Genomic DNA, 26,563 nt, shown 5'->3' with positions numbered 1-26,563 from the left:
AAAAATATTTTAGTCACTGTGTTCTGAATAAAACATTTGCTTTCCCTGAGTCTTTGACTTATATAGTATATATAACACATTCGCTGGTTAGAAGAACTAGTAAATCTTAATTCTCTTCATTCTTTCTAAAACAAACGTTAGTTTTTAAATTCTATTTGCCTGTCACTATACCTTAGAGTTTCTTTTTTCCATATGGATCTGTCTTACTCCTTGTCACACTGGAGTAGGAATTACTCCAACTACTGCACATTGCACAGTAGGAACCGTCAATGATTTGTTTCTCCCTTCCCTACTGACCACAATTTTCTATTACAAGCACTGTTTGTAAATATTTTACCCTTGTAAAAGTCTTTCCCAGGCACTACCTAGAATAGATACTAGGAAGCAGAAATGCCATAAATCCAATTTTCAAAAAGTGAATCAAACGGGGGATGAATGCAAAAATTTCTGTACTTCCCAATCAATTTTGTTGTAAACCCAGAATTGCCATTTAAGAAAAAATAATTTTTTAAAAAGATTTTATTTATTTATTTATTTATTCGACACAGAGAGAGAGAGATCACAAGTAGGCAGAGAGGCAGGCAGAGAGAGAGGGGGAACCAGGCTCCCTGCTGAGTAGAGAGCCCAATGTGGGGCTCAATCCCAGGACCCTGAGATCATGACCTGAGCAGAAGACAGAGGTTTAACCCACTGAGCCACTCAGGCGCCCCAAGAAAATATAATCTTTTTTAAAAAAAAAAAAAAAAAAGGTCAGAGACCGGGCAAGCTGGCGAACTTGGGAGTCCAGACTGTTTCTCACGTGGTCTGGGCTGGGGCGTGGGGCTCCCGTCAGCTTGCCGGGCCCGGCCCAGGTGGCACCGGTGCAGCCTCCCCGCCAGGTATTAGATGCAGTAAAGCAGTGACCTACTACCCCCAGGACACGCGCTCCGCCCTGCCTCACGGTCCCTTTCATTGAAAAAAAAAAAAAAAAAGTCCTCGGCGATCACGTGAAAGCGGCGTGCCAGCCGCCTGACGTCACGGAGCGCAGGCCAATGGACGCTTCTGTTTATGTCGGAGGTCACCGGAATATCAGAGCCCCCGCACGCAGCCTCGCCCCGCCGCCGCCGCCGCGCCGCTCACCCGCCCAGGTCGCGGGCGCCCAGCTGGAGCAGGAGGCGGCGCGGCTGCAGCGCCGCGGGGAGGGCCGCGCCGTTGCTTCCTGCAGCCGCGTCTCCGCTAGCCTGCCCCTCGCAGTCCCCGGGGCGCCGTGCGGCTCCAGACCGGGACCGAAGCTGCCGGCCGTCGCGGGTGGCCGAATCTGCGTCCCGCCTCAGCGCTCGGAGGACATGCGGAAGAGAGAATGACCCAGAGGGACACGCTTGTGCATCTGTTTGCCGGGGGGTACGGTCCAGACAAGGCGTGCAGGCTGGGGCCGAGGGTGCTGGGCTGAGGCCGAGGTCTGATGCGCAGGCCAGAGGAACGAGGGAGGGGGCTCCAGCCCGCTGGGTGGAGAGGGCGAAGCTCGGCGGGGAGCGGGGAGGAGGCTTGAGCCGGGCGTGCTGAGGAGGCTGAGGCCCGGCGGGGCAGGGGAAGATGAGGGACGAAGCTGGGGCGGGACATCAGCCTTGGGGGCCGCGGAGCCGCGGCAAGGCTGGGGCGGAAGCTGCAACCTGGAGGAGCCGCGGGCGGGGCTGGGGACGACCGAGCGGACTGGGGCCGCGGGTCGCGGCCTAGCGCGTGTCCGGGATGCGGGGCCGTGGGAAGGAGCGTGGTGCAGGCCTCGCGGAGGTTTCTAGGCCTGAGGGACGGGGCGGAGGTGCGGAGGCCGAGGACAAAATGGGCGCCGGGACCGCCTCCTCCCTCCTGCCTTGCCTCGCGGGCTGCGAGGCCTCCTCACGTCGCTCACGCCCCACCTCGGACCTCAGGGTTTTCCCCGCCCTTGCTGCGCGGGTGGGCCCTGGGTTGGGATTGGGGGGAGGGCGCCCCGCACCCGCGGGGAGACTTCACTGCTCACCGCGGGAGCTGAAGGATCCTCGCTCTTGGAAAATTTTCTTCCCGAGCTTCTCCAGGTTGCAAGATGCGTGCAAAGCGGCATTGCCTTTGGGGTCAGATTCTTTCTCGAAAACCAGACCTCTTGTGCACACTCTGTTCTTCGTCTGCTTAAAGGAGAAAGTCGGGGCTAGGGAGAGGTCAAATGCTTTGGCGATAGTTACTGTGTGTATGAGATTACGACTAAGCCTAAAGCCTCCCTCATTGCCAACCTAAAGGCTACAGATACTTTGTTGAGCCAGTTGAGTCTCTTTTTTAGGTTTGTTCCTTCCAGATTATTTGGGGAATCCTAGCATTTTTAAGTCTAAGAGTTGCTTATCTGTAGGATCACAGTCATCAAAAAATGGCTGCGGTGAATTATGCTGAGGCTCTTTTATGTCTATATGACCATGTAAAGTCGCATCCTCTTAAAGCGTAGTTTTTCAGTCGGCCACTGTAAGATTTTATTGCCAGTGATGGTAATACTTTTCCTTGGGTTGGCACATTCAGTCAGCAAACTTTTATTGTACACTAGTCATGGGCCAGCCACTGATCTGGAATAAAAAATACTTTCCTTTTAATCCGTGAGGCAAAGTTTAGACGGAGTTTACTTTCCATATTTCTGACACTTTTGCCAGTAATCCATATTTCTGATACATTAACCAATAATATTGGCAAGTTAAATCTTTAAAAAAAAATTAGCCATGTAGATGTTCTTGTAAATATGTGTTAGGCAAATTATCAGGCTTCCTCATGTAATTGAGGTAATGTATCTCAAAGGAGACTGCACATTTACTTATGGCCGCTATTTTAATATGAGTGAAAAATGGACAAAAACTTTTATTTTAATTGGTTTCATTTGTAAATTGAGGAGGGTGTGCTACATGATCTCTAAGGCCCTTCCCAGGTCCTAACATTTCTATTACTCTGCATTCAAAATTCATACATCAAGTTTTTTTAAAAGTAGGGCGTGTTAGCTTGATTGCACTAAGTTCCCTGTTTGGATTAAGATATTCTGTCACTTTTTTGTTACTAATGCATGTAAAGGACCTCCTGGTTAGCTTTTTCTTTAAGAGCAGAAATGGAGTTTTTGCAGCATCTAAACACCAATGGATTTAGAAGCCTCCCTCCCCCAAAGAACCTAGCATTTGCAGGTTATTGAGAGTATTAAATGAAGTACTAGAATAAAGCCTGACACAACATAGGTGATCAGCCTTGTAAATTCCTTTGTATCTCTTGGTTTTATAGTTATATGTGGTTGCATAATTTTTTGCAATAAAACCTGGTTTACCTTTTTTTTACCCCATGGTTTATCATTTTTAGAGAAATATTAGGACTAGGATGGTAAAGATCATCTGGTTCAGCCCCTTAAAAATATGGAAAATTACTGAGGTGTATTGATTTACCCAAGGTCAAACAGCTTTCTATACATATAAAATGAGAGGTAAATAATCTCTACAGATCCTTCCAGCTCTATATTACATAACGCCAATATTGTAGAATATCCTGGAGGTCTATATGGTAACCTTTTGGAAATGATGTTGGGTTGTGTCAGTTACATTGTTCTTAATTGAAGATGTTGAATTCTTTTATATATGAAAGTTGCTTATTTAGGCGATCACTTCTGGTACATTCTTCATAGAAAGCTAGATTTCATTTTTATCCTGTTAGACTTATGTTAATTAGGAGTTAGGAAAGTTATTTTCACTTTAGCAATAATAAGTAGTTACGGAAGAGGGGAGAGATCTTTTTTAATAGCTGTTGTGACTGGGCTGCTTCACATACAGGTATCATTTAGATTAAGTTCTGAAAACTCAATATGTTTTAAAAATCTAAATAATGTTTTGCAGTGGCATTTAATCTTAGGCAAAAATTGCCCAAGTATGGGGCCTTTGGATTGTTTCCCTGATGGTTGTAATTGTATTCAAGTATGTGTTTATCAGAATCTTGAAAATTTCCAATGGTCTGTATTATTAAATCGGAAACATTTGCAACAGATTAGAGCTTGGACCTTGGATGTGGGTAACATAGTCACGTTGCTAACTTATTCTTTCTTTAAGACACCCTTTGGTTCCATTATATTTTTTGCCAGGGTTAATTCAGAGTTTGTAAGGTCATTGGTTAGGTCAGTTGTGTTATGGAGGCAACTCCTAACAACTTGTCAAAAGAATGTAAGTAAGATTTAATTTAAGCTGTATTTTTAATAACTATTTGTATATTAAAATCTTCAATAGAACTATATATTGTGTAGACTTGGGTCAGCTATCCACTAAGAGACAGTTTGCTTTTTTTCTAGGAAGAGATTGTCTCAGATAGAAGGAATAAACCTTAGAAACTGTCCTTTCTAGGTTTTTGATGTTATAGAATAACAAACTTGACTATTCTTTCCTTGGAATTCTTTGCCAATCAAAGCACTTAAAGAAAATGAGCAAGCAACCTTGCATTGGAACTTTTTTTTTTTTCTTACAATAAAGCTACAACTTAGTACTTTATTATTAGCAGCAAATTACATTAGTGATAACTTACAAGCAACTGTTCTTAACTCATTGGCCACATCATGGACAGAGGGACACAGGAGCAAAAGGAAGTGGTGGCCTGCTTAAGGCACTTGGAATGGGGATGGTGAGGGGAAATGTGAGAGGAAGTTTAGAATGTAGAACCAGAGAGACTTGATGATAATTGGATGTTAGAAAGCCTCTATATGCCCTTGTCACCCTTGTTAGCCTTCAGTACCTCATACTAAGGTAATCATAGGAGCTTCTTCACATGGCCTTTCTTAATTGTATATATTTAAAGTATACAGCATGATGATTTGATAATACGAATGCATAGTGAAAAGATTATGACATAACATCTGGTGTAGTTACCATTTTTTGTGATGGCACCTGAAATCTATTCTTTGCAGATTTCCAGTGTTCAGTATAGTAGTGGTAATTTTAATCATTGTGCTATACATTAGAACTTTAGACTTATTCATCCTACATAACTGCAGATTTGTACTGACTAATATTCTAACATTTCCCACACCTTCTTGCCCCTGCTGACTACCCTGTATTGTTCTGTCTTATTTGACTTTAGATTTTATGTAATAGTGAGATCATGCCATTTTTTCCTTTCTGTGTCTGACTTATTTCACTTAGCATAATGTCTTCTATGTTCTTTTGTGTTGTTGTAAATGACAGGGTCTTCCACGTGGCCTTCTTGATCCTGGATGCTTCCTAGCCGCACTACATTCTACATTTCTATCTTGCTAGTTTTTGGTTTTTTGGTTGTTGTTGTTTTAAGATTTTGTATTTTGAGAACTCGAGCACAAGCAGGCAGGGAGAAGGAGAAGCAGTCTCCCTGCTGAGCCGGAAGCCTGGTCCACTGGATCCCAGGACCCTGGAATCAGGACCTGAGCCACCCAGGCGCCCTATCTTGCTAATATTTTAAAGCATTATATTGGCTGTGCAAATCAGTGTTCATGTAGAGTTTTCTTATTATAAGTAGTAAAACAATTTAAATCCGTATTCATTGTTTAGAAACTTTCTTTGTGGGAGAATAGAATAAAACTAAAATAATTTTAAATATTATGGTTTTTATATAGAATGTTTAAGAAATAATTTCTAGTCTTTTGTTTTATGACTTGCTTAATAAAATAATTGTGCTGTCCAAAATCTTATAGATTAATAAATGAGGCACACAGTATATATTCAGTATATTTTAGTTGTACTCCTCCCACCCCTTTAGTTTTGAAGCTGAGAATGCATTGTCCCTAGCCTCCACCTGTTAAGTAGTAAGCTGGCTTTAATGTTGCACTAAATTGACCAGTAAGTAGAAGTTATCTCTACTCACAAGCTATTTAAGATTTGTAATAATAACTGTACAGAAGAGGGGTGCCTGGGTGGCTCAGTTGTTCAAGTGTCCAACTCCTGATTTGACACTCAGGTTAGGATCTCACGGTCATGAGATAAAGTGTGTGCTCAGCGCTGAACCTGGAGCCCGTTAGGATTTTCTCTCTCCCTGTCTGTCCCATTCTTCTTCTCATCCCTACCATCCTCACTAACACCTGCCCCCCTGCCCAAAAAAAACCCCAGAAGAACACATTTTTCCCTTTATATCCTTCCTGGCTAAATTGCATCTAATTTAGCATAGAACAGCATGCTTCAAATTTTATAGGAACCTATTAGTGGATTATAAAATCAATTTGGTTGGTTTGTGACCAACCTTCTAAAAATAGTGAGTATTCTGTGAAATGTTTGTGAATGTGGATATACTGTGTCTTCATGTAAAATAGTTCTTGTGGAATTGAATTCAGAGATTTGAAAGGGAAAGAGCTGGACTTAAAAATCAGATTTGGTTTGTTCTTTAGTTGACTGTCAACTTGGAGCAACTAATTTTCCCTTGCAGGATTTTTGTTTCCTCATCTGCAGAATAAGGAAGTTGGGCCAAATACACTGTTTACTACCTCCTTTTTAAAAAAAAGTTTAAAATTTATTTATTTATTTATTTGAGAGAGAGAACAGGAGATGGGGGAGGGTCAGAAGGAGAAGCAGAGTTCCTGCTGAGCAGGGATCCCCATGTGGGACTCAGTCTTGGGACTCCAAGATCATGACCTGAGCTGAAGGCAGTCTGTGGTAAGTGGATATAAACTGCTGATTTCCTGATGCTTTCATTGTAGCATCAGGAAATACAGAAGATAAAGTAAATAAAATACTTAGTATTTTAAGTGGGCAGTATGGGCTGTAGAGAAGAGTAGTGCAAGAAAGGTGGCTAAAGAGTCAGTGTGAAAGATTTTATATATGGTGATCAGAGAGGACATAAGTGAGAAGTGACAACTGAGCAAAGATAAAGAGGTGAGCTAGTAACTGGCTCTTCAATTCAAGGCAAGAATGGAAGACGAAATGGCAAGAGTAGAAATTCTGAGGTAGGAGCATGGGTCGTATAATAAATTCTAATTAGAATTACAGCAGAGATCAGTGGCTTAGACCAGGATGGAATTGATGAGCAGTGGTTAAGATTCTGGATTTATTTTGGAGTAACTGAGTCAAAGACACTTGCATACCATTTTTTCATGGGGTCCAGTAAGTAGGTCCCAGAAGCATCAACCACATTCTCCAGTTAAAAACTGCTGCTGTTAAAAAAAAAAAAAAAAAAAAGATACTGCTAAGTTTTTTTTGATTGTTTATTTTAAAAATAAATGTGTGCGTATAGTATTTTTTTAAAATGCTGCTGTAAGATTCTTATTAAACAGCATTCCCCAACTCCTCTCCTCCCACATTTCCTTCCTAGTGGGAACTTCTTGTTGTCTCAGCTGTGTAGAATTTTCTTCACACTTTCTCTTCTGGTAGATGAGGATTTAAGGGGCACCTGGGTGGCTCAGTTGGTTAAGTGGCTGCCTTCTGTTCAGGTCATGATCCCAGAGTCCTGGGATTGAGCCCCACTTTGGGCTCCCTGCTCAGCAGAAGCTTGCTTCTCCCTCTCCCTCTGACTGCTACTCTGCCTGCTTGTGTTCTCTCTCTGTCTCTCAAATAAATAAATAAATAATCTTTTAAAAAAAAGAAAAGATGAGGATTTAGTTATACAATTCCCTATTTCTCCTTTCTTTCTGTTCTCTCAGTATATAGTTAGTTACATAACAATTTTTTAGTTAAATCAATAGATAATGCTCAGCTTACTGTGGTAGTGTATCTTTGATTGGAGGGCTCAGTTGTTGACCTTTTCTTTCTTGAATATCTTCATTTCCTCCCCTTGGAATTAATAATTGCTACATATTTCAAAATGTTTGTTTAATTATGTGAGTATTTGAATATTTAGTTTCATATCATCAAATATATTCATTTGTCTTTTTTTTTTCCCTGAATATCTTCATCCCTCTGAACTGTGTGAATCCTTTCTGGGCTGGTTATTTTCTGAGCCTGACATTTTCACGGTCATCTTGGGATTCCTTTCTCGCTCTCCTAGGTTACTCATTCTTTTCCTAAATTCAATCCCCACCCCCCATCCCCATTTTATCAAGATGTAATTGACCTATAATGCGTATTAGTTTTAGGTGTACAACATAATAACTTGGAATATTCCCTCCTCTTTTTTAGATTAATCCCTTAACTTGTAGAACACGTTCTTTAGTAGCTAAGATAAGGTATAAGGTAAGAAATTTCTTAAATATTTATTTGCCTGTATTTATTTTTTCTGCTTGATAGGTAGGTTTGGTATAGAATTCTAGAATCCATAATCTTCTGGGAATTCTGATGCTATTTTGACATTTCCTTTGTTAAAAAACCTTTTATGCTTTGTGTGGAAGTCGATGAGATCTTTGTTCCCAATATTTTAAAAGATTGTAGTAGCTCACCTTGGTGTAGGAATTCATTTTGGGTTTTGTTTTGATTTTTTTGGAATCTATTGATTGTACCTGTGAAGCCTAACCTCTGAGATTCTTGAATTCTCACGTTCTTTTTTTTTTTTTTTTTTAAGGTTTTATTTATTTATTTATTTGACAGAAAGAAAGAGAGATCGCAAGTAGGCAGAGAGGAGGCAGATAGAGAGAGGGGTGGAAGCAGGCTCCCGCAGAGAACCTGATGCTGGGCTTGATCCCAGGACCCTGAGAACATTAGCTGAGCTGAAGGCAGAGGCTTAACTCACTGAGCTACCCAGGCACCCCGAATTCTCAGGTTCTTTAGAGAATTAGGCTTCTGCCTGGGAATATAGTTTCACCCAGTGTGTGGGGAGTTGGGGGTAGATCCCACCTGGATATCGCCCCTTTGTTGTGTAGCCTATCAGCCAGTCCTTCTGTTTTCCATTCTTTGCCTCACCTCCATCTTGAATACTTTGTGCACTGATCTTCAGGCCTCTTGAGATTCTGCAGGGCTTTTCTTCCGTATTTCCTTCTGCAGTTCTTTTTGCCTCCTTGCTCGTAAGTCATTAAAAATCCCTTTATGCTTCATTGCTTGGAATCTTGGGTCTTGTTCATTTCTCCCTGGCTCCCTCTGTCCTTGTGGCATATTTCTTTAAAATATGCGTTTTTTGACGTGGAGAGGAAATAATGTATAGTTAACCCCGTTTTCATGAGGAGAGATTTTAAATGTTTGACTCCAGTAGTTTTGTTCGCTGCATCAATTCTTCTGATTTCAGCATGCGTGGTAATTTTAAATGGCTTGAAGATAAAAACGGCATGAGAGATACTGGAGTGTCACCCCTATGCTTACATACCTATTGAATTTCGTAACATAAAATTGCTTCAGGACAGCCTAAGTGCTTGTGTGTACACCCACTTAAACCATTCCCCAGCTCTGTGTAACTTAGATCCTCATTACTTGTTGAATTGTTTTTAAGAGGGAGAATTGTTTAAGTTTTAAACATTACTTTTAAATTGTTCCTTAAGGAATCATAGTATCTTGTCTGTGGTCTGGCCATAAAGTGTTTGTAAAAGTTATGATGGAATTCTGTTACTGCTATCTGTAATAGATGCTGATTAAATTCAGTAGCTAATACTAATGTGTGCAATGTCATGAAATACTTTACATGGGTAATATCATACATCATCTTTACAACAAGGCTGTTTTCCCAAAGTAGATTGTGGTCTTTTATATAAAGTTGACTCTCGAACAACATGGATTTGAACTGATATGGGCCACTTTTATGCAGATTTTTTTTTCAATAAATATAGTACTGTAAATATAGTTTCCTCACATGATTTTCTTAACATTTTCTTCTGCTTTATATAGTAAGAATAAAATATATAATACATATGCAAAATACATGTTACATGTTCATTTTCTTGGTAAGGCTTCAGTCAGTAGTAGCCTATTAGAAGTTACATTTTGGGGGAGTCAAAAGTTAATGTGGATTTTTAACTACATGGGGGTGTGGGAAAGGTTGGTTCCCCTAACCCCCATGTTGTCTGGGAGTCAACTGTAATGAGGTTTTAAGCCTATTTCATAGCTGTTCAAAAATTATACCTGTTCCTTATTTATTGAGTATGGGCTCTCCCTTAATCTAGTTAATTTTGTTTCAGATCTCTTATAGGCCTACTATTTATCTAATTGGTGTGTTGATTTCTGACAATAGAATTACGGTTTTGATCTTTCCTTTTGGGCTTTAATTTTTTTTTTTAATTTTTTAATTTTTAAAAATTTCCTATTTAAAACTAAATGGAGTTTTTAAGTTAATTATGACTAAAATTTTAACACAATGTATTCAATTCCAGGTAGTGCATATACTTAACTAGTTTTCACATACTCAGTTTTTTCATCAGTTTTATCAAGGCATATGATAACGTTCACCAAATAAAATTTGTTAAGTGTGTAGTTCAGTAAGTTTTGGTAATGTGTAAGGTCCTGTAAGTACTATTAAAATCAATCAAGATACAGAACATTCCTTTTATCCCAAGAATTCCTCCATGCCCTTTGCAGGCAGTTCCTATGCACTCCACTACCTCTAGGTAATCACTGATCTCATTTCTGTTCTAGTTTTGCCTTTTCCAAAAAGTCATAAAAATGAAAATGTCCTAAAATAAAAGGCTTTTGTCCCTCACTTTCTCAGTTAGCATAATGCTTTTGAGATTCATCCAGATTGTTACTTTTTTTACAGAATGTAATAATCTATTGTATTGATATACCATAACTTGTTTATCCTTCATGTTGGTAGACATTTAGGTTACCAGTTTTGGGCTTTTAAGAATACAGCTGCTATGAGTATTCATGGACAGGACTTTGTGAAGACATATATCTGGATTTCTCCTGAGTCAGCACCTAAGAGCGGGACTTTATAAGAAATCAACAGGCTCTCTTTTCTGGGTTTTTTTTGTTTGTTTGTTTTTTAAAGCCATTTTCTAAAATGACTACCACTTTGCATTCCCATCAGCAGTGTATGAGATTTCCAGTTGGCCTTTATCAGCGCTTGGCTTTCTCATTCTTTTTAGTTTTCACCAATAATAGATGTATCGTTATAGCTCATTGTGGTTGTTTGCATTTCCCTGATAAATGATTTTGAAAAAAAATCTTTCAGGGTTTATTTGCAACCATATGCATATGAATGTTCTGTTTTTAAGTTGTATTTTTCACTTTTGTTGCATAAAATTTGTTTCAGTTTTATTTTCTTGATGGCGTGTTACTGTTGTATCACTGTGAAATACTTACATATTTTATATATATGTCCTAAATTTTGTATATTTATAAATAATTTGTTCTAAATTTTATTGGGCGTTGCTATGCTGCCTTTTTTTACTATGTGATACACACATACACTTTTTTTTTTTTAATTCTAGAGATAGAATTGTTTAGTGTATTTCTGTGGTGGGCTACTTTTCTTTTTCTTCCTTTCGCGCCCATTTGGAGGTTCAGGTTACTTCTGATACAGTCTGCTTTTTTTCACTTTGACTCTTTGGTGAGGGGTCTCCTGATTTTCCTCTGGTTAGAAAGCAGTTCTCAAGGTTTCACGAGGTTTCACTGGGTTGTTATTAGTGCTTTAAGAGAAAATTATTTCCCGTTCTTGCATTTAAAAAGAATACTCATCCTATCTCTTACATTCCTTGAAAAAGTTTAAATGATGTCATTTGTTTAGAGCTTTTGTTTTGTTTTGATGGTCAGTTTTTGTATTTAAATTGGATTCTTCTAGCTAAGCCTATCTGCTTTGTACAGATTTCTACCTGTGGACCTAATCCACTGATTTTGAGACAAAAATACCATTTTTTGTAGGCAAAACACTTCGGAGTATTTGAATATTTAAAATAGGAAACATGATTATCCATCAGTGGTTAATTTTTATTGCTCTGAAGAACATAGCTTGAGTTTTGAAAGATAGAGGAGTTTGAGGGACTCCTCTAGGTGTCAACAACTACAAATAATATCTGGCAAGGAGCACCAAATAAACCCTTAGGATACTATTTAAAACTATGCTGTGGCTTCCCAGTAAATTATTAAGCTCAGTTCTTTGTAGCTACTAAAGGTGTATGCAGTCAAATAAACATTAAAATGGTTTAGTCTTTTAAAATAAAAAATTTTAACATTTTAATAGCTTGGTGAAGCCCCAGTTGCCCACTCATTATACAGTCTAAATGTGTGTACTAAGTTATGGAGTAAGTAGATTTGTTCCTTTCATTTTTTCGTAGATGTGGTGGTACAGTAGGAGCTATTCTGACATGTCCACTGGAAGTTGTAAAAACACGGCTGCAGTCATCTTCTGTGACGCTTTATATCTCTGAAGTTCAGTTGAACACCATGGCTGGAGCCAGTGTCAACCGTGTAGTGTCTCCCGGACCTCTCCACTGCCTAAAGTGAGGCACAATTTTCGTGAATTTGTTTTTTTTAGTTTGTTTTCCGTAATGATAGCCATGTGTTTTGTTTGTTTATATTCTGCCCCATTTTAAGAAGCTTTTTTACAAACTTATTAACAGAGTTACTCTAAATTATATTCAGAAATGATAATCCCTAATGGAGAGGAACAGTTAGTTGGATGATATAAAATGTAATGTTATTTCCAAATCATGTGTATTTAGATTATTTTTCTATATTTAGTCAGTGGATTTGTTTTCTGAAGGTATTCTAGGTGTCCTATTTGTCTTTGAAATGTGATAGTGTTAAATCCCGACTCTTTCTGTATGTTTTTTAATTTTCCAAGTATTGACACAGTTAGTACAACCACTTAATGGCAATCTGTGATTTTTATGTAACCTCAACATAACTGAAATTTAAAGCAGTGTTCTACTGGTTTTAAGAGGTGATTCAGTGTTTGTTTGACATTTCTTGGTGGTTTGAAAAAGATTTTGTTTTTACATTTTACCATACTTCATTATATTGCACATTGGATTTAAGATTTCAAAACTGTTGATCACGTTTTATGTGTTCAAACTTAGGTATGTAACTTGTATCTGCCTTATCAGGTCACTTGGTACATAATCTATTTGAACTTAGTTCAGTAGTATTTATTTTGTGGCAGCAAATAAACTCAATAGTGAGTGTTTACCTTAGTTACCAAGAGTTCATCAGTCTTTTTTCTTTTTTCAGTTTTCCTAGTACATGATAGGTAGAATAAAATTGTTAACAATTTTGGATGAAAATGCTGTAATTATAGGGTGCCTGAGTGGCTCAGTCAGTGGAACATCTGCCTTCGGCTCAGATCATGATCCCCAGGTCCTGGGATTGAGTCCCAGGTTGGGCTCCCTGCTGAGCAGGGAGCCTGCTTCTCCCTCTCCCTATATGCCTCCTCCAGGTTGTACACTCTCTCTCTCACTCACTCTCTGTATCTCAAATAAATAAAATCTTTAAAAATAAATAAATAAAATGCCATAATTACAGGGGCACCTGGGTGCCTCTGTTGGTTAAGCATCTGACTCTTGATTTCGGCTCAGGTCATGATCTTAGGGTTGTGAGATGTAGCCCTGTGATGGGCTCCATGCTGGATGTGGAGACTACTTAAGAGTCTCTCTCTTTCTGCCCCTCTCCCCTTCTTAAATAAATAAATAAATAAAATGCCGTAATTACAGATGAGTATCTGATACGAGTATTATCAATCGAATTAATAATATCTTGGCAGAAATAGAATATTTTACCTGTTAAAAATAGGTCATTTCAATATCATGATTCTGTCTTCTATTACCACTGTTATGTCTCCTGAACTTCTTTCTTTGATCTTTGCGACAGCCGTATATATTTTTTTATTTATTTAAGAGCCAGCAGGAGTGTATGCAAGCAGAGGGAGGGGCAGATGTGGAGGAAGAGGAACAAGCAGGCTCTGAAATGAGTGCACAGCCACTGTGGGGCTCAGATCTCACGACCCTGAGATCATGACCTAAGCTGAAATCAAGTCAGATGCCTAACCACCTGAGACACCCAGGCTCCCCACAGTAGTAGTATATTTTTTATTCTTTTTTCTATTTTTCAGTGGTTTTGCCTTCTGACTTTTCTCAGCAGTAGTAGGAATCCCTCTCAGCTTTGTTTTAATTTCTCAGTTTTTCTGGCCCTCAGTTAAGAGTCAGTTTAACATGTATCACCTGTCATTAGTATATAGGTGACTTCTAAGTTTGCATTCTCTGCCTTAATACCTTTTTACTCATTCCCTTTGATTCCCTACTCAGGGGCTCTGTCCAAAGCAATCTGTTTCATGGCCTTTTTTTTTCTCCCCCTAACATCTTTATTTGAGGTACAAGTTACGTACCATAAAATTAACCCATGTAAAGTATACAATTTGTTTGTTTTTAGTATATCCAGAGAATTGTGTGACCACTATCACCTTCCAATTTTCAAACGTTTCCATCATCATCACTAAATAAACCTTTATCTGTTAACAGCCACTTCTCATTTTCTCCCTTCTCTCTCCTTCCATCCCCTAGCTCTAGGCAACTATAATCTGCTTTCTATCACTATACAGTTGCTTATTATGGACATTCTATATAAATGGAATTATGTAATACAGTCTTTTGTTTGATTTCTTTCATTTAGCATGTTTTCAAGGTTGATCCATGTAGTAACAGTATCTTTTTATTGTCAAGTATTGCTTTATATATACCACATTTTGTTTATCCACTCATCAGTTGATAGACATTGGTTTGTTTCCACTTTGCAGTATTCTGAATGATGCTATTATAGAAATGTATGTTTTCATTTTGGGGGGGATATGCTAGGAGCAGAGTTGCTAGGTCATACAATAACTTGTAACATTTTGAGGAACTAGAACACTATTTTCCAAAGTGGCTGCATCATTTTACATTCCTACCACCATTGAATGAAATTTTCAGTTTCTGCACTGTCTTACCAACCCCGGTTTTTTGTTTTTGTTTTTTAAGTAGGCTCCATCAACTCAGGGCTAAAGCCACCCAGGCACCCCCACCAACCCTTGTTTTACTATATCTGACTTTTTTATTATAACCATTCTAGTGAGTGAAGCATTTCATGGCTTACCCATGAACTTTAGAAATCCCTTCCCCCTGCCCCCCACCGGGCTCTTGGTTTCCTAGGTGGGTCATGGGTGAACTTCAGGAGGTCTATAAATGACATGAAATTGTATGCAGAATTGTGTTTGCAAATGTATATATATATTTTTAAAGATCTTATTTATTTATTTGGGAGAGAGTACACAAGTGTATGTGGGAAGGGGAGAGGGAGAGAATCTGAAGCAAATTTCCTGCAGAGCACAGAGCCCAATGTGACCCAGTCCCATGATCCTGAGCCCATGACTAGAGCTGAAACCAAGAGTCAGACACCTAACCAGCTGAGCCATCCAGGCACCCCAACAAATATGTTTGTTTTTGTTTTTGTTTTTTTAAAGAACATTTGCCTTTCTTAATTTTTCAGCGAGACTTACGATACAGAAAAGGCTAACAAACACTGAATCTTCAAAATGTTCTCCATTATTTGTTATTTTGAACTCTGCTTCTGTCTAATCTAGTTTTATCAGATGTGGTTCTATATCACTGTGTCAGTCATCTGGAAATATGGTAAAAATGCAAATTACTGAGCAGTGTCCTATACCTATTGAGTCAGAATACTTCGAGGATGAGATCAGAGAAATAAGTGTTTTAAACAAATGCTCATAATATTAAGGTTTACTAAGTACTTACTGGGAGCCAGATCTCTTTTAAGTTCTTCATATGCTTATTTATTTATTCCTCACAGCAACTCAAAAAAAGAGTACTGTTTTTCTCTGTTTACTGCTGATGAAAATAAGGATAAGAGAAAAGTTACTACTTACGTTCTTACAGCTAGTGTTTTACAAAAATTGGTCTCCTTATTTAAGAAGTCTGGCCCCATATCTCAGGTCCTTATTTAACCATTATGCTCAACTGTCTTTAAAGAAATCATTCTTAAGCACATAGGTGGTTAAGAACCACTGCCCTAGCCTGTTAACTCTAGGTTAAAATACTTTTCTCTAGTTTCTGTTTCTTCTCACTTCCAAGCTTAATTAATAACTCACTCTCAGAAAGCCTTCCAGGGCTTAGACATGCCTCTTCCTTTCTCTGCTGGGCATATGTATCTAGCTTGTATAGTATTTGCTTATTAATATAGTCTGTTGAATTATTTGTTTTAGTGTAATTCTTTTTTCCGCAACTGTACATCAAATTTCTCATTAGCAGGTGTCTCACCTTCTTTTTTGTCTTTTTTCTCTGCTTAGTTTTTATGCAGTAAGTATTCAGTATAGTAAGTGTTAACTAAAAAAAGGGGGATATGGTAACTGGCTAACTATTTTGGTACCCTAAAGGAGGTTAGGTTGCCAGATTTTGACAGCATTTCACTGGAATGATTGAATGAGGTAATGCTGCATTACTGAGAGAGTTGTCTGATTATCAAGAAAGGACCTCAAGTACTAGACAGAAAACTACATTTTTGATCGGAAACTGAATGTGCTGGTAAAGATTATAAAATGGAGGATATTGAAGATAATCATGTTCATACAAGAACATGATTGTATGAAAATGTAGAAATTATACTGTAGTCTTTAAAACTTTTAGAAAAGAATCTGATTAGAATTTTTTTATTATCATTTAAGATGATCATTTTATGCTGTGTCAAGAAAAGCGGATTTTCATAAGTAAGAAACACTGAGCAGAGCAGCACAACCTTATAGCAGAGACTTGACAGGTTTAAAAGTCTTAAGTTTGCTATACAAATAAGGTATTAGACTTTGAAGGACATTCCTTTCTAAATAATATTTTTTTCTTTCAGAGTGATCTTGGAAAAAGAAGGGCCTCGTTCCTTGTTCAGAGGATTAGGTCCCAATTTAGTGGGGGTGGCTCCTTCCAGGTAAAAATAATTTTTTTAAGTTAAACAAAATGGTGGCAATCTTTATTGTTTCAAGTTTAATGATGGAAGATGCTGAAGAGAAGTCAAGGTGGTAAGGATAAAGCGCCTTGGTATAAAAACAGGTATCTAGTAACCATGTAAAAGCTTGGGCCGTTTTCCCTGTGTGGCAGCGCAAAAGACCTCTTAGTGAAATCACTGTGGTGCAGTTTTTGAACCAAGTTCAAAAGGCAGAGAATACTAAGGGAACCAATAGTGTGAAAGAGGACTACTTAGAGCTCTAGAACTAACCCTGTTTTTTGGCTTAGAGGACAAGCTAGACAGAATAATTTCATTACCTATTAAAAGAGCCAAAAAGGCCCTATTAATACATTAATTTGTCATTTTTCTCTGATATCTTTTTGTCTTAGATTTACTGCTTCTGCAATAAAATACTGTAGAGTTCCCATTCAGAGTGAAAATGGCTCTCTGTATCCCATGTACTGGATACATGTCTTATTATTTATTGGTTTTCAAGTTTTTGTGGGCTCTTTTCTCTCTTGAAAAATTACCCGTTGGGGGAGATGGTGCCTGGGTGGCTCTGTCTTTAAGCGTCTGCCTTCAGCTCAGGTCATGATCTCTGGGTCCTGGGATCGAGCCCCTCATCTGGCTCCCTCTGCAGAGAGCCTGCTTCTCCCTCTCCAACTCCCCCTGCTTGTGTTCCTACTGCCTCTGCTTGTGTTCCTGCTCCCGCTGTCAAATAAATAAATAAAATCTTCCCCCCAAAATTTTATTTTGGGACACCTGAGTGGCTCAGTTGGTTAAACGTCGGACTCTTGGTTTCACCTCGGGTTGTGATATCACAGTCTTTTTTTTTTTTTTTTAAAGATTTTATTTATTTATTTGACAGACAGAGATCACAAGCAGGCAGAGAGGCAGGCAGAGAGAGAGAGAGAGAGGAGGGAGCAGGCTCCCTGCTGAGCAGAGAGCCCGATGCGGGACTCGATCCCAGGACCCTGAGATCATGACCTGAGCCGAAGGCAGCGGCTTAACCCACTGAGCCACCCAGGCGCCCGTGATATCACAGTCTTGAGTTGGAGCCTGGCTTGGGGCTCCATGCTCAGTGTGGAGTCTACTTGAGATTCTTTACCTCTGTCCTCCCTCGCCCTCTGCTTCTCATCCCCCATTTGCATGCTTGTGCACTCAACCACACATGCGCACGCTCTCTCTCAAATAAATAAATAAATCGTAAAAAAAAATTTATCCTTACCATAAAAATTAAAAATGTGTAACATAAAGGCTGAAATTCCATCTTAAACACATCACCCCTCATGCTATATGCCTTCTCATAGGCACTTGTCTCCGCAGATAAGTGTTATTAATAAAAGTTCGGCGTGTGTAGTCTTCTTTTAATTTTTCTGGCTTATTTTGTATGTAAAATGCATATTGTGTATACTTAATTATTGTGTACATTCATTTAATCGTATTAAAATATTTCACCAAATTTGTCTTGAAGCTTTTTCCATCAAAATACATAGTTTTTGTTTAATCACATAATGTGGCGACTCTGTCATTAATAAGCATTCCCTTATTGATAACCTTTACGTGTATTTCCACATTTTGTCTGTTGAAAGCAGTAGTTTTGTGAACACAGCTATATTTTTATCTTTACTTAAGCAAGTGTATTTCTTTAGATAGTTACTTGTAAGTAGGATTTCTGTATAAAAAGCATATACACATATGAAATTAATATTACTCAGTTGCCTTCTGACAGGCAATTTTTTTTATTCTCAAGTAGTGCATTAGTTGCTCTTTATCACAAATTACTCATGTTGGTTACTCTTCATGTCTTTTAATACTAGTCAAATAGACTAAACATGATTTTCCCTTTTTTTTTTTTTCTTTTAAGATTTTATTTATTTATTAGAGAGCGAACACAAGCAGGGTGGGGAGGAAGGGTCAGAGAGAGAGGGAAAAGCCAGCTCCCCACTAAGCAGGGAGCCTGGCTTGAGGCTCTGTCCCAAGACCCCAAGATTACAACCTGAGCCGAAGGCAGACACTCAACCAACTGAGCCACCCAGGTGCCCCTATTTTCAGTTTTAATACACATTTATTTAATTTTGGTGCATTCACACCTTCTTCTAATGATTTTCCATTTGTGTATCTCTACTGTGAATTACCTTATATATTCGTTGCCTATCTTCTCATTAAAAGGTCTTTCTTAATTATTTCTAGGAATGTGCTATTTATACGTCTTCACAATTTGTCATTAAATGTATTCTATTTGTTTTTCTTGCTGATAATGTAGTATGTTTCATTTTTAATTATATTAACTTTCCATTTTTCTTCAGCACATTAAAAAAGGCACAACAGTGAGACTGTCCTCATTTGTGCTTTTTTTGCCCGTTATGTTGGGAAATAAAAGGATTTGATACTGCAAGCAAATAATTCAAAGCCTGGAAAGCTAAACAATGAGGAGGTGGTGGGGATGCATGAAATCATAGTCCATAAGTTAAGAGGGGAAGTATTTACAGATGTAATGGAATGTTTATAAACATAGAAGACATGACCTGATGGGGTTTATTTCTTCTGGAATTATTTTGTCTGTTTAAGGATACTGTGAACTACTCTGTAAGATATAGATTAGAATATAGCATGGTATCTCAGAATTGTTTAACATACTTTGATGAATTGGGTCAGTTCTATGACCCTCTCCCCACTTAAAAATATTATATATTAATAGTAATATCTTTATATTAATATCAACTAATCATAATAATTATATATTCAGCAATTTTTAAAGTACTTATACTATATTTACTCAAGTGTGTTTAATTTAACCTTACCATTACTTAAGCCTTCTAACCTTATTCATATGTTTCTAAACATCTCTTATACAAATAGTTTTTTTTATTTCATTCAGTCAATCAGTTGATGTAAAAGTGTTGGGTCAGGGTGGTATGTGTCTTTGTTGGAGGGTGCTTTACATTTGAGGAACTTCACATTGAGATTTGTCTTTTAATGGGTTAGTGCAAACTGTACTTCAGAATCTACATGGAAAAAAGTGAATTATCCTGATGTTACATGAGAATGTGGCTAAGACTTTGTTTTTAGATTTTTCTAAAATTAGATGAATTTACTTGTCATTTAAATCCTATGAATTCTGTAACATGCTTATTGATAAAATTTAAATCTTTATTTTAGAGCTATATACTTTGCTGCTTACTCAAACTGCAAGGAAAAGCTGAATGGTATATTTGATCCGGATTCTACCCAGGTACACATGATTTCAGCTGCAATGGCAGGTATGAATATAAAATATTAAAAAGCAAAAATTTTTCCAAAACCTAGAGATTTAATGTTGAATTATGATTTTACATTATGTAGTTAAGACATTGTGCTTTTCATTGATTAGCATCTACATATATGATTCTTAATATTTATTAGTATTACAGTAAATTCGATCAGAAGGTATACTTAAAATCTGTTTTAAGTTGGCATTTTTGTAATCAGGGGTTTGTGATAGCATACAGGTAGTATAATATTTACATTGTCTTATGTAGTCCACTGAATAGTTAGTGATCACTTTGACAGTTTAAAGAATCCAACCATAATTACACTATAAATAAGTTATGCAGCTGTAATTTACTCTTCTCTCCTCAATTTCTGTTAGTGCCTTTTCCCTTTTTGCTGCATGTTTTGGCTTCTGTCTGAAATGTGCCGGCAGTTCTTGGTAAAGTATTCATTTTGTCCTGTGCTCAAATGCTGAAATTTTTGTGATGTATTACTGATAACTGAGAGATACTATAATGTATGTATTTTGAAAAATATGTTTAGCATTCCATATAAATAACACTAGATAATACTTAAATTTAGGCACTGGCTATGTATACATGCTTGCTATAGAAATGTTTTCCAGGGACTCTTCTATCATTGTTGAGTATATATGATTCTGAATTAATGCAACTAGTTTTGGGCCTCTGTACTGCCTTAAAGATAAACTAGGAGATTGATTTGACCAGTCTGGTTCTGGAATCATTTGTTGCAATGCGTGTTAGACAAAGCCATGACCTTTGGTTCATTATTTGCAGTTTTCTGAGATTCATTGTATATTTAACCATATGTCACATTTCCAAATTATGCTATGACTATAAAGCAGATTTTTACTACTTTCATCAACTGTTGAGCCATAAATTGAGTGTCAGTTATGTGTTTAATAATGAGTGCCTTAAACTGTTAACCATTTTCTGTTTAGAAATAAATTGGATCAATTTGAACCACATACTTTAACGAACTTAAGTGTAAGTTGGAATAAGTAATTTCTGAAAGGGTCAATAGCCATATATCTACTATATACCGCACAAATTATTTTCAAGGTTTTTCATATTTGGTAATTGACTGACTCACCAAAGTTTTAAAGCTGAAAGGTAAAAACTTTAGAGGTCAAGGTGGTAAAATAGTTTTATTTATCCATGATGAGAGATCTTGAGCAAGTTAATGTAATTTATGCAAATTTCCTTTTACCTTATCTTTGGAATGTAGGTTGCTCTACAAAGATTTGGTTTTTGAGAATTAGTTCTTTAGTACCATAGATATCATCTAGTTATAACTAGAATTTTTTTTAATTTACTTTTTATAGCTGTTGAATACAGATACGATTTTTCCTCTTCAAATTTGAGTGGGTATAAGGTAAAAATTAGTGGCTAATTTCAAACTATATAACTGCTGTATTAGGATCTTTAAGAATGTATTTCTGGACTACCAGTTTTTTAACCCCAGAAAATTATTAAAGAAATTTTAATTTTTTAATTTTTTTTTTTGGTTCATTTTGTTAGACTTGATGTCCAGAAAGTAGATGAGCAGACGTTTTTGGTAGAGGATAGTTAATATATATTCAGTAATGCAAATTTGGGGTTTCAGAATATCTTAATTCCCAGTAGAACATCTTTTTTCATTAGAATATCTCATCAGAGTTTATTACTAATGTGGTAAAGAATTTTGGTGGAATTGTCATTTTGCACTTTTCTCTCAAGTGTGAACAAATATCAACTCATAGTTTGTTTTTATATTGATAATTATTTTCCAACTTGAATTCCTTGAATTTTTGTAAATTGATGGTCTTAACCTTGCTTAGATTATTACACTAAATACTTACTGTGTAATTTGAAAATACCTCTTTCATGTGTTTGCAGTTACATTTTTCTGAGAATCGTGCTTTCAGAGCTTCCTTGCACTATTCATGAGCATTAACACTTAGCTCTGCAGTTGTTATACATAACTACATTGTTGGTGAAACTGAAAGATCCCATGCAAAGTCATTAAGGTAGCCTTTTGCCCCCTTCATTCTTGAAATTATCTAGACCAGATTGCTCTGGTTTTTCTTCAGGATCATTTTTAGAAGTCTTTTAAATATGAATTGGGGGTGCAAAGTGCTTAGAGGCAGTCATGTGAAAAATCATTTTTTAACTGGCTATTTAAAAAAAAATGCTAACCTTGTCACTTTGGTATCAAAAAGTGCACTAAAATAGACTTTAATGATATTGCCTGTAAGATTTTGCCACATCAAACCGCATACACATTAAGGATTTTAGTAACAGACCTTGTACATAATTTTTTTTCCAGGTAGCCCATTGAATTTGCATTTTATTCATATGAACCCAAGTATTTAGGTAATAAACCTTTTGTTAATAAAAATAAACAGTTTATTTAAAGTGGATCTTTGGTTTGTTGTAGTGTTTCAAGAGAATACTTTAAGAATTATAAACCTAAATTTAGAGGTATAATTGAAAAATTATTTCCAGTTAGAAGGCTATTTAATAAAATTAAGGAATGTTGACTCTGTTTTACCTGCTTTTTTTTCTTCCCTACATGTAACCTTTGTTAGACTGAGAGTATTTGTTTTGTCAAGATGACTTGTATGTTTTTGTTTAAATGAATTTGTATATCCTACTCTATTACTAGACACAAATGTACATGCAAAAAATAGTATGGTTTCTTTATAGTAATTCCTAGTTTTCAGAAATTTTTATCTGTAAAAAACATACCGACTTTTATATGCAACATAGATTTAAATGAAAAGAATTTTTATTTTTATTGGATTATATATTCAAACAGTTATTGATTAATTTTTAAAATACCAATAATATAATTATTTACCTTTTACTGAATATCTAGTGGGTTTTACTTGCTTATAGCATTCACTGTTATTTTTCAAAATACATTTTTCTGTTTGACTTTAAGTTTATTATAAATATTAAACTTTAAAGGTTAAGTTTCTACTCATTAAAGAGAAATTTTTTCTTGCCTATATAAAATATATTTTTTAATATTTTATTTTCCATGGCAGTTTATTCACCCAAATGGGTGGGTGGACAGATGTTTTGTGTGTTTGTATATAAATATTCTTCCTGTTTTTTATTTTGTAGAACACAAGAAATAAAATACAAAATAATCCAAAATATTCCATAAAATGGATGTGCAATATTATTGGTCATAGTGCAAAAGGTGTGAAAGGTATAATTGAACCAACATATACTTTAATTTTTAAAAATTTCAGAAAATTACAAAATGTTACTTAGAATATTCTGGTTTTGGGTTTTTTTTTTTTTTTAAAGATTTAAGGAAAAAAAAGACTTGCTAAGAAGCTGTTAAAGTATAGAAAATTGTGATTTCACCTCTGATCATGATAGATAATGATTAGGAAAATGAGATGATGATCCCTTCTAAATATTTTCTTAGATTCCCCATTGACAAGGTTAGCATTTTTTCGTTAGGGCAGAATTCGTGTTTTAGGTAAGTATTTGGACTCTGAAACTGCTGCAGATGGCAGAATTTTCAGTACTCGATGCATTTTTTTTTTTTTTAATTATGGCCCATTCTGATCTTCCTTTTTGTTTTTTAACTTAAAATTTTCAAAAAAGTTAGATCTCACCGTAAATATTTCTGAAATCCTTCCAATGGGATTCATTTTGTACACATGTTTCTGATGAGGTCACTGCTTGTTGTTATGATACAGAAAAGCCTGTGTCTATTTTAGGCATTTACTGTACATTTCTCCCGAGAAAAGAGTGAGATCGTGTCATCTCATGCTCCCCATCCGCAGGTCACTTCCTGTAGAAATATGGACTAACTTAAACCTCGTGAGTACTGATCTGAGCGTCTCTTGCAGCCTCTAGTTATAAGAAACACACCCTGGGAATTTATAATAGCTGTGGAATTGATAGAAGGCGGGAAATGAACTTTTATTTCCTGAATATATGTGTGTGTTCTGAGTATTTCATAAAACTTTAAAATTCTGATCCCTTTAGAATATTCCTTCTAGAAGGAAGAATGGGGTAACTTTTCAGTCATTGTGTAATAAAAGCCTGGGGTCTTCAGCTTGGCCATAATAGCCTTGACCTCGAAAAAATTTGATGACAATATTTAAGATATACGTAGTTGTAAATGGTATCATACCATCCTACAACTTTTAGGGAAGATAGTAGTTCTCTTTGCTTAACATAACATATTTTTAAAGTCTAATACAGTGCTTTCCATTCTGTTGTCTGTTTATATTTAGCTTTCTACTTTCGTGCAAAAACATTGATCTTAATACCTACCATTACTTTACAATAAATGCAGGGTAAGAATATATGGGATCTAAGCTGTTTTAGTTTTAATTGGGTTTTTGTTTTGTTTTTGTTTTTGTTTTGTAGTTTTAATGTATTTCTCTTAGAAGGTTAGGTGTGGGCTTATTAGTTCTGCTTACAGAACTTGATGAAGTAAAAAAATCCTGAAAATGCAAATACAGGTATCACTCACTTAATGAAATAGACATTTTCAGCAAGTTTCCTATAAGCAGGATTTCTTTTAATCTGGTGCACATTATCGGATGGAGTCTTAGATGAAGCGAAACTTTAAAAGTTGCATTTTGAAAGTTAAAAAAAAATTTTCTAATAAAACTCTAGCCACACTACTATATGGCTAATACACTACCACTTTGCTTTTACTGACTAGAGCAATGTTAATTCTTAACCTACAAATAGCTCCTTCATATGCCTATAATTCAGCTTTAATGTTTAACAAAATGCTCAGAATATTAATATGAACTAGCATTATCAATATACCACAAACTTTAAATGCAAAAATAAAAAGTAATAGTAAATTTCTAAACTTAAGGGAAACTGTTCCAAATATCTTTGTATATGTCTGTCTTAGAAATAGGAAGATCTTTTTAGTTTTGGCTGTTGGCCAACTTCAGATTGCCTTGCCATATATAATTAAGTTAGTGATTAATTTTTGCTTCTTCCCTCTTGTTTCATTTCTTGAGTTAACAGACTGTATTTTTATAGGATTAATTAGCTTAATAATGTCCAGTTAGTTTATTAGGTAGAGTGTCTGTGGTTGAGAGAATGTAATAGCATAAAATTCTAGGACCAGAGTTTTAACTGTGGGGAAGACCAATCACTAAAATGTAGGTTATGCCTAGATTCTCTCTAATGTAGTGGTTTGCTGGCATTTAGCCTAGTGTCTTTATTAAAACCTAGCTTATTATTGGGAGAGTTGAGCCACAACAACTGTAGTAAGCACAAGTTATTGGTAGTAACAGTTATAGAGGGATAAGATGACAACACTCGGTTGAATTTTAATGTTTCCTGTTCCATAGATTAATTTGTATTTGGAAAGGAATTTTAGTTAAGTGAGAAATACCTGTTGTTTGCGTCCTGTCACTGTTCATTCATATGTATAAAGGATAATTAAAAATTTTATTCATAGATATTTGAAAAATTCATTTCTAGTAATATTTATAAATATTATTGCAGTATTTTGAAGTGTATATGGAGTTTTTCAGACTCTAATTGAGGAATTTTGTGACTTGGGAGAGTATTAAGCTTGTTTAAGTTTATATTTTTAGAAATAGAACTTCTATTTAAAAAGAAAAACTTTAATGCTCATCTTCTCAAATCAAGTATAGTAGTAGATTGAGATTTTTTACCTAGACAGGGCTTTTTGGGTTTGTTTTGTTTTGTTTTGTTTTTAAAGCTTGGTATAAGGATTCCCAGTTTTAGGCTTTAAAAATTTAATGAAAAATTTGTTCTCTTAATTTCCACAGGCTAATTAATAAAAATGATTGTGAATAATGTAGAATATTTTGTTGCCTTGTGCTGCTTTGCAGCCTTTCACTAATAGACCCCCTAATACTGCTTTACGGATATTTAACTAATACAGATATTGAAGTCTGAAAACAGTCATTGAGTTAGAGATATAGCCAGAATACTAATGTCTGGTACACATTTTCTTTAAAATATAATTTGAGTGTATTTAGTTTGAGTTTTTCAGTTAAGAAAATAAAGGTCAAGGAAAGAAAAAAAATTCTTTAGCTTTATTCTCATTTAAGCCAGGACATGCAAGAAAAATTAATTTTATTTTATTTATATTTAAATTTAAATATTTTTATAATAAATAAATTTTATAATAAAAAATATTTAAATTTAAATATTTTCCAAGTAAAATATTTAAACAGATCTAATAATTTCATATTTTTCTTCTCCTTTCCTTTTACCAAGATTTTTATATATTAAAAGAAACTTAAAAATGTTCCTGATAAAATGTCCAACACTTTAAATTTTTATTATTTTAATACTGGCACATACAAAATTGTTGGTCTAGTACTAGTTTTATACATATTTATGTAGTATTAAAAACACTTGAAAGAAACGGAGACTATAGAACTATTACAAAATAGTGAAAGGAGTTATCAAACCAAATTTTTATTCCATTTATCATTTCATAAATAGATACAATTTAAGCATCCCTTTGTGAGATATCTGGCTACTTCTATGGTGTTAAAACAGTGGCTTAAGGAAATAAAATTTGAGTTAGCTAAT

At 36.1% G+C, this 26,563-nt stretch overlaps 1 protein-coding gene across 2 annotated transcripts in view; it reads left to right on the top strand.

Annotated features, from left to right (window-relative positions):
* The first annotated feature begins 1,121 nt into the window (after positions 1–1,121).
* Positions 1,122–26,563, top strand: part of SLC25A36 (solute carrier family 25 member 36) — a 36,828-nt gene continuing 11,386 nt past the window's right edge. Inside the window, exons 1-4 of one of the 2 annotated variants that reach the window (XM_059391862.1) lie at positions 1,123–1,380; positions 12,095–12,259; positions 16,644–16,721; positions 19,902–20,002. In XM_059391862.1, the coding sequence (XP_059247845.1) occupies positions 1,340–1,380; positions 12,095–12,259; positions 16,644–16,721; positions 19,902–20,002 (385 nt within the window). In that variant the 5' untranslated portion in view covers positions 1,123–1,339. Of the gene's footprint in view, positions 1,381–12,094; positions 12,260–16,643; positions 16,722–19,901; positions 20,003–26,563 lie in introns of both variants that reach the window. The other variant, XM_059391863.1, reaches the window with a different exon arrangement.

Source organism: Mustela nigripes, chromosome 2 (genome assembly GCF_022355385.1).
Source record: "Mustela nigripes isolate SB6536 chromosome 2, MUSNIG.SB6536, whole genome shotgun sequence".
In the NCBI taxonomy this organism is placed as follows: Eukaryota; Metazoa; Chordata; class Mammalia; order Carnivora; family Mustelidae; genus Mustela; species Mustela nigripes.
This window is presented reverse-complemented; position numbering and strand designations above follow the sequence as displayed.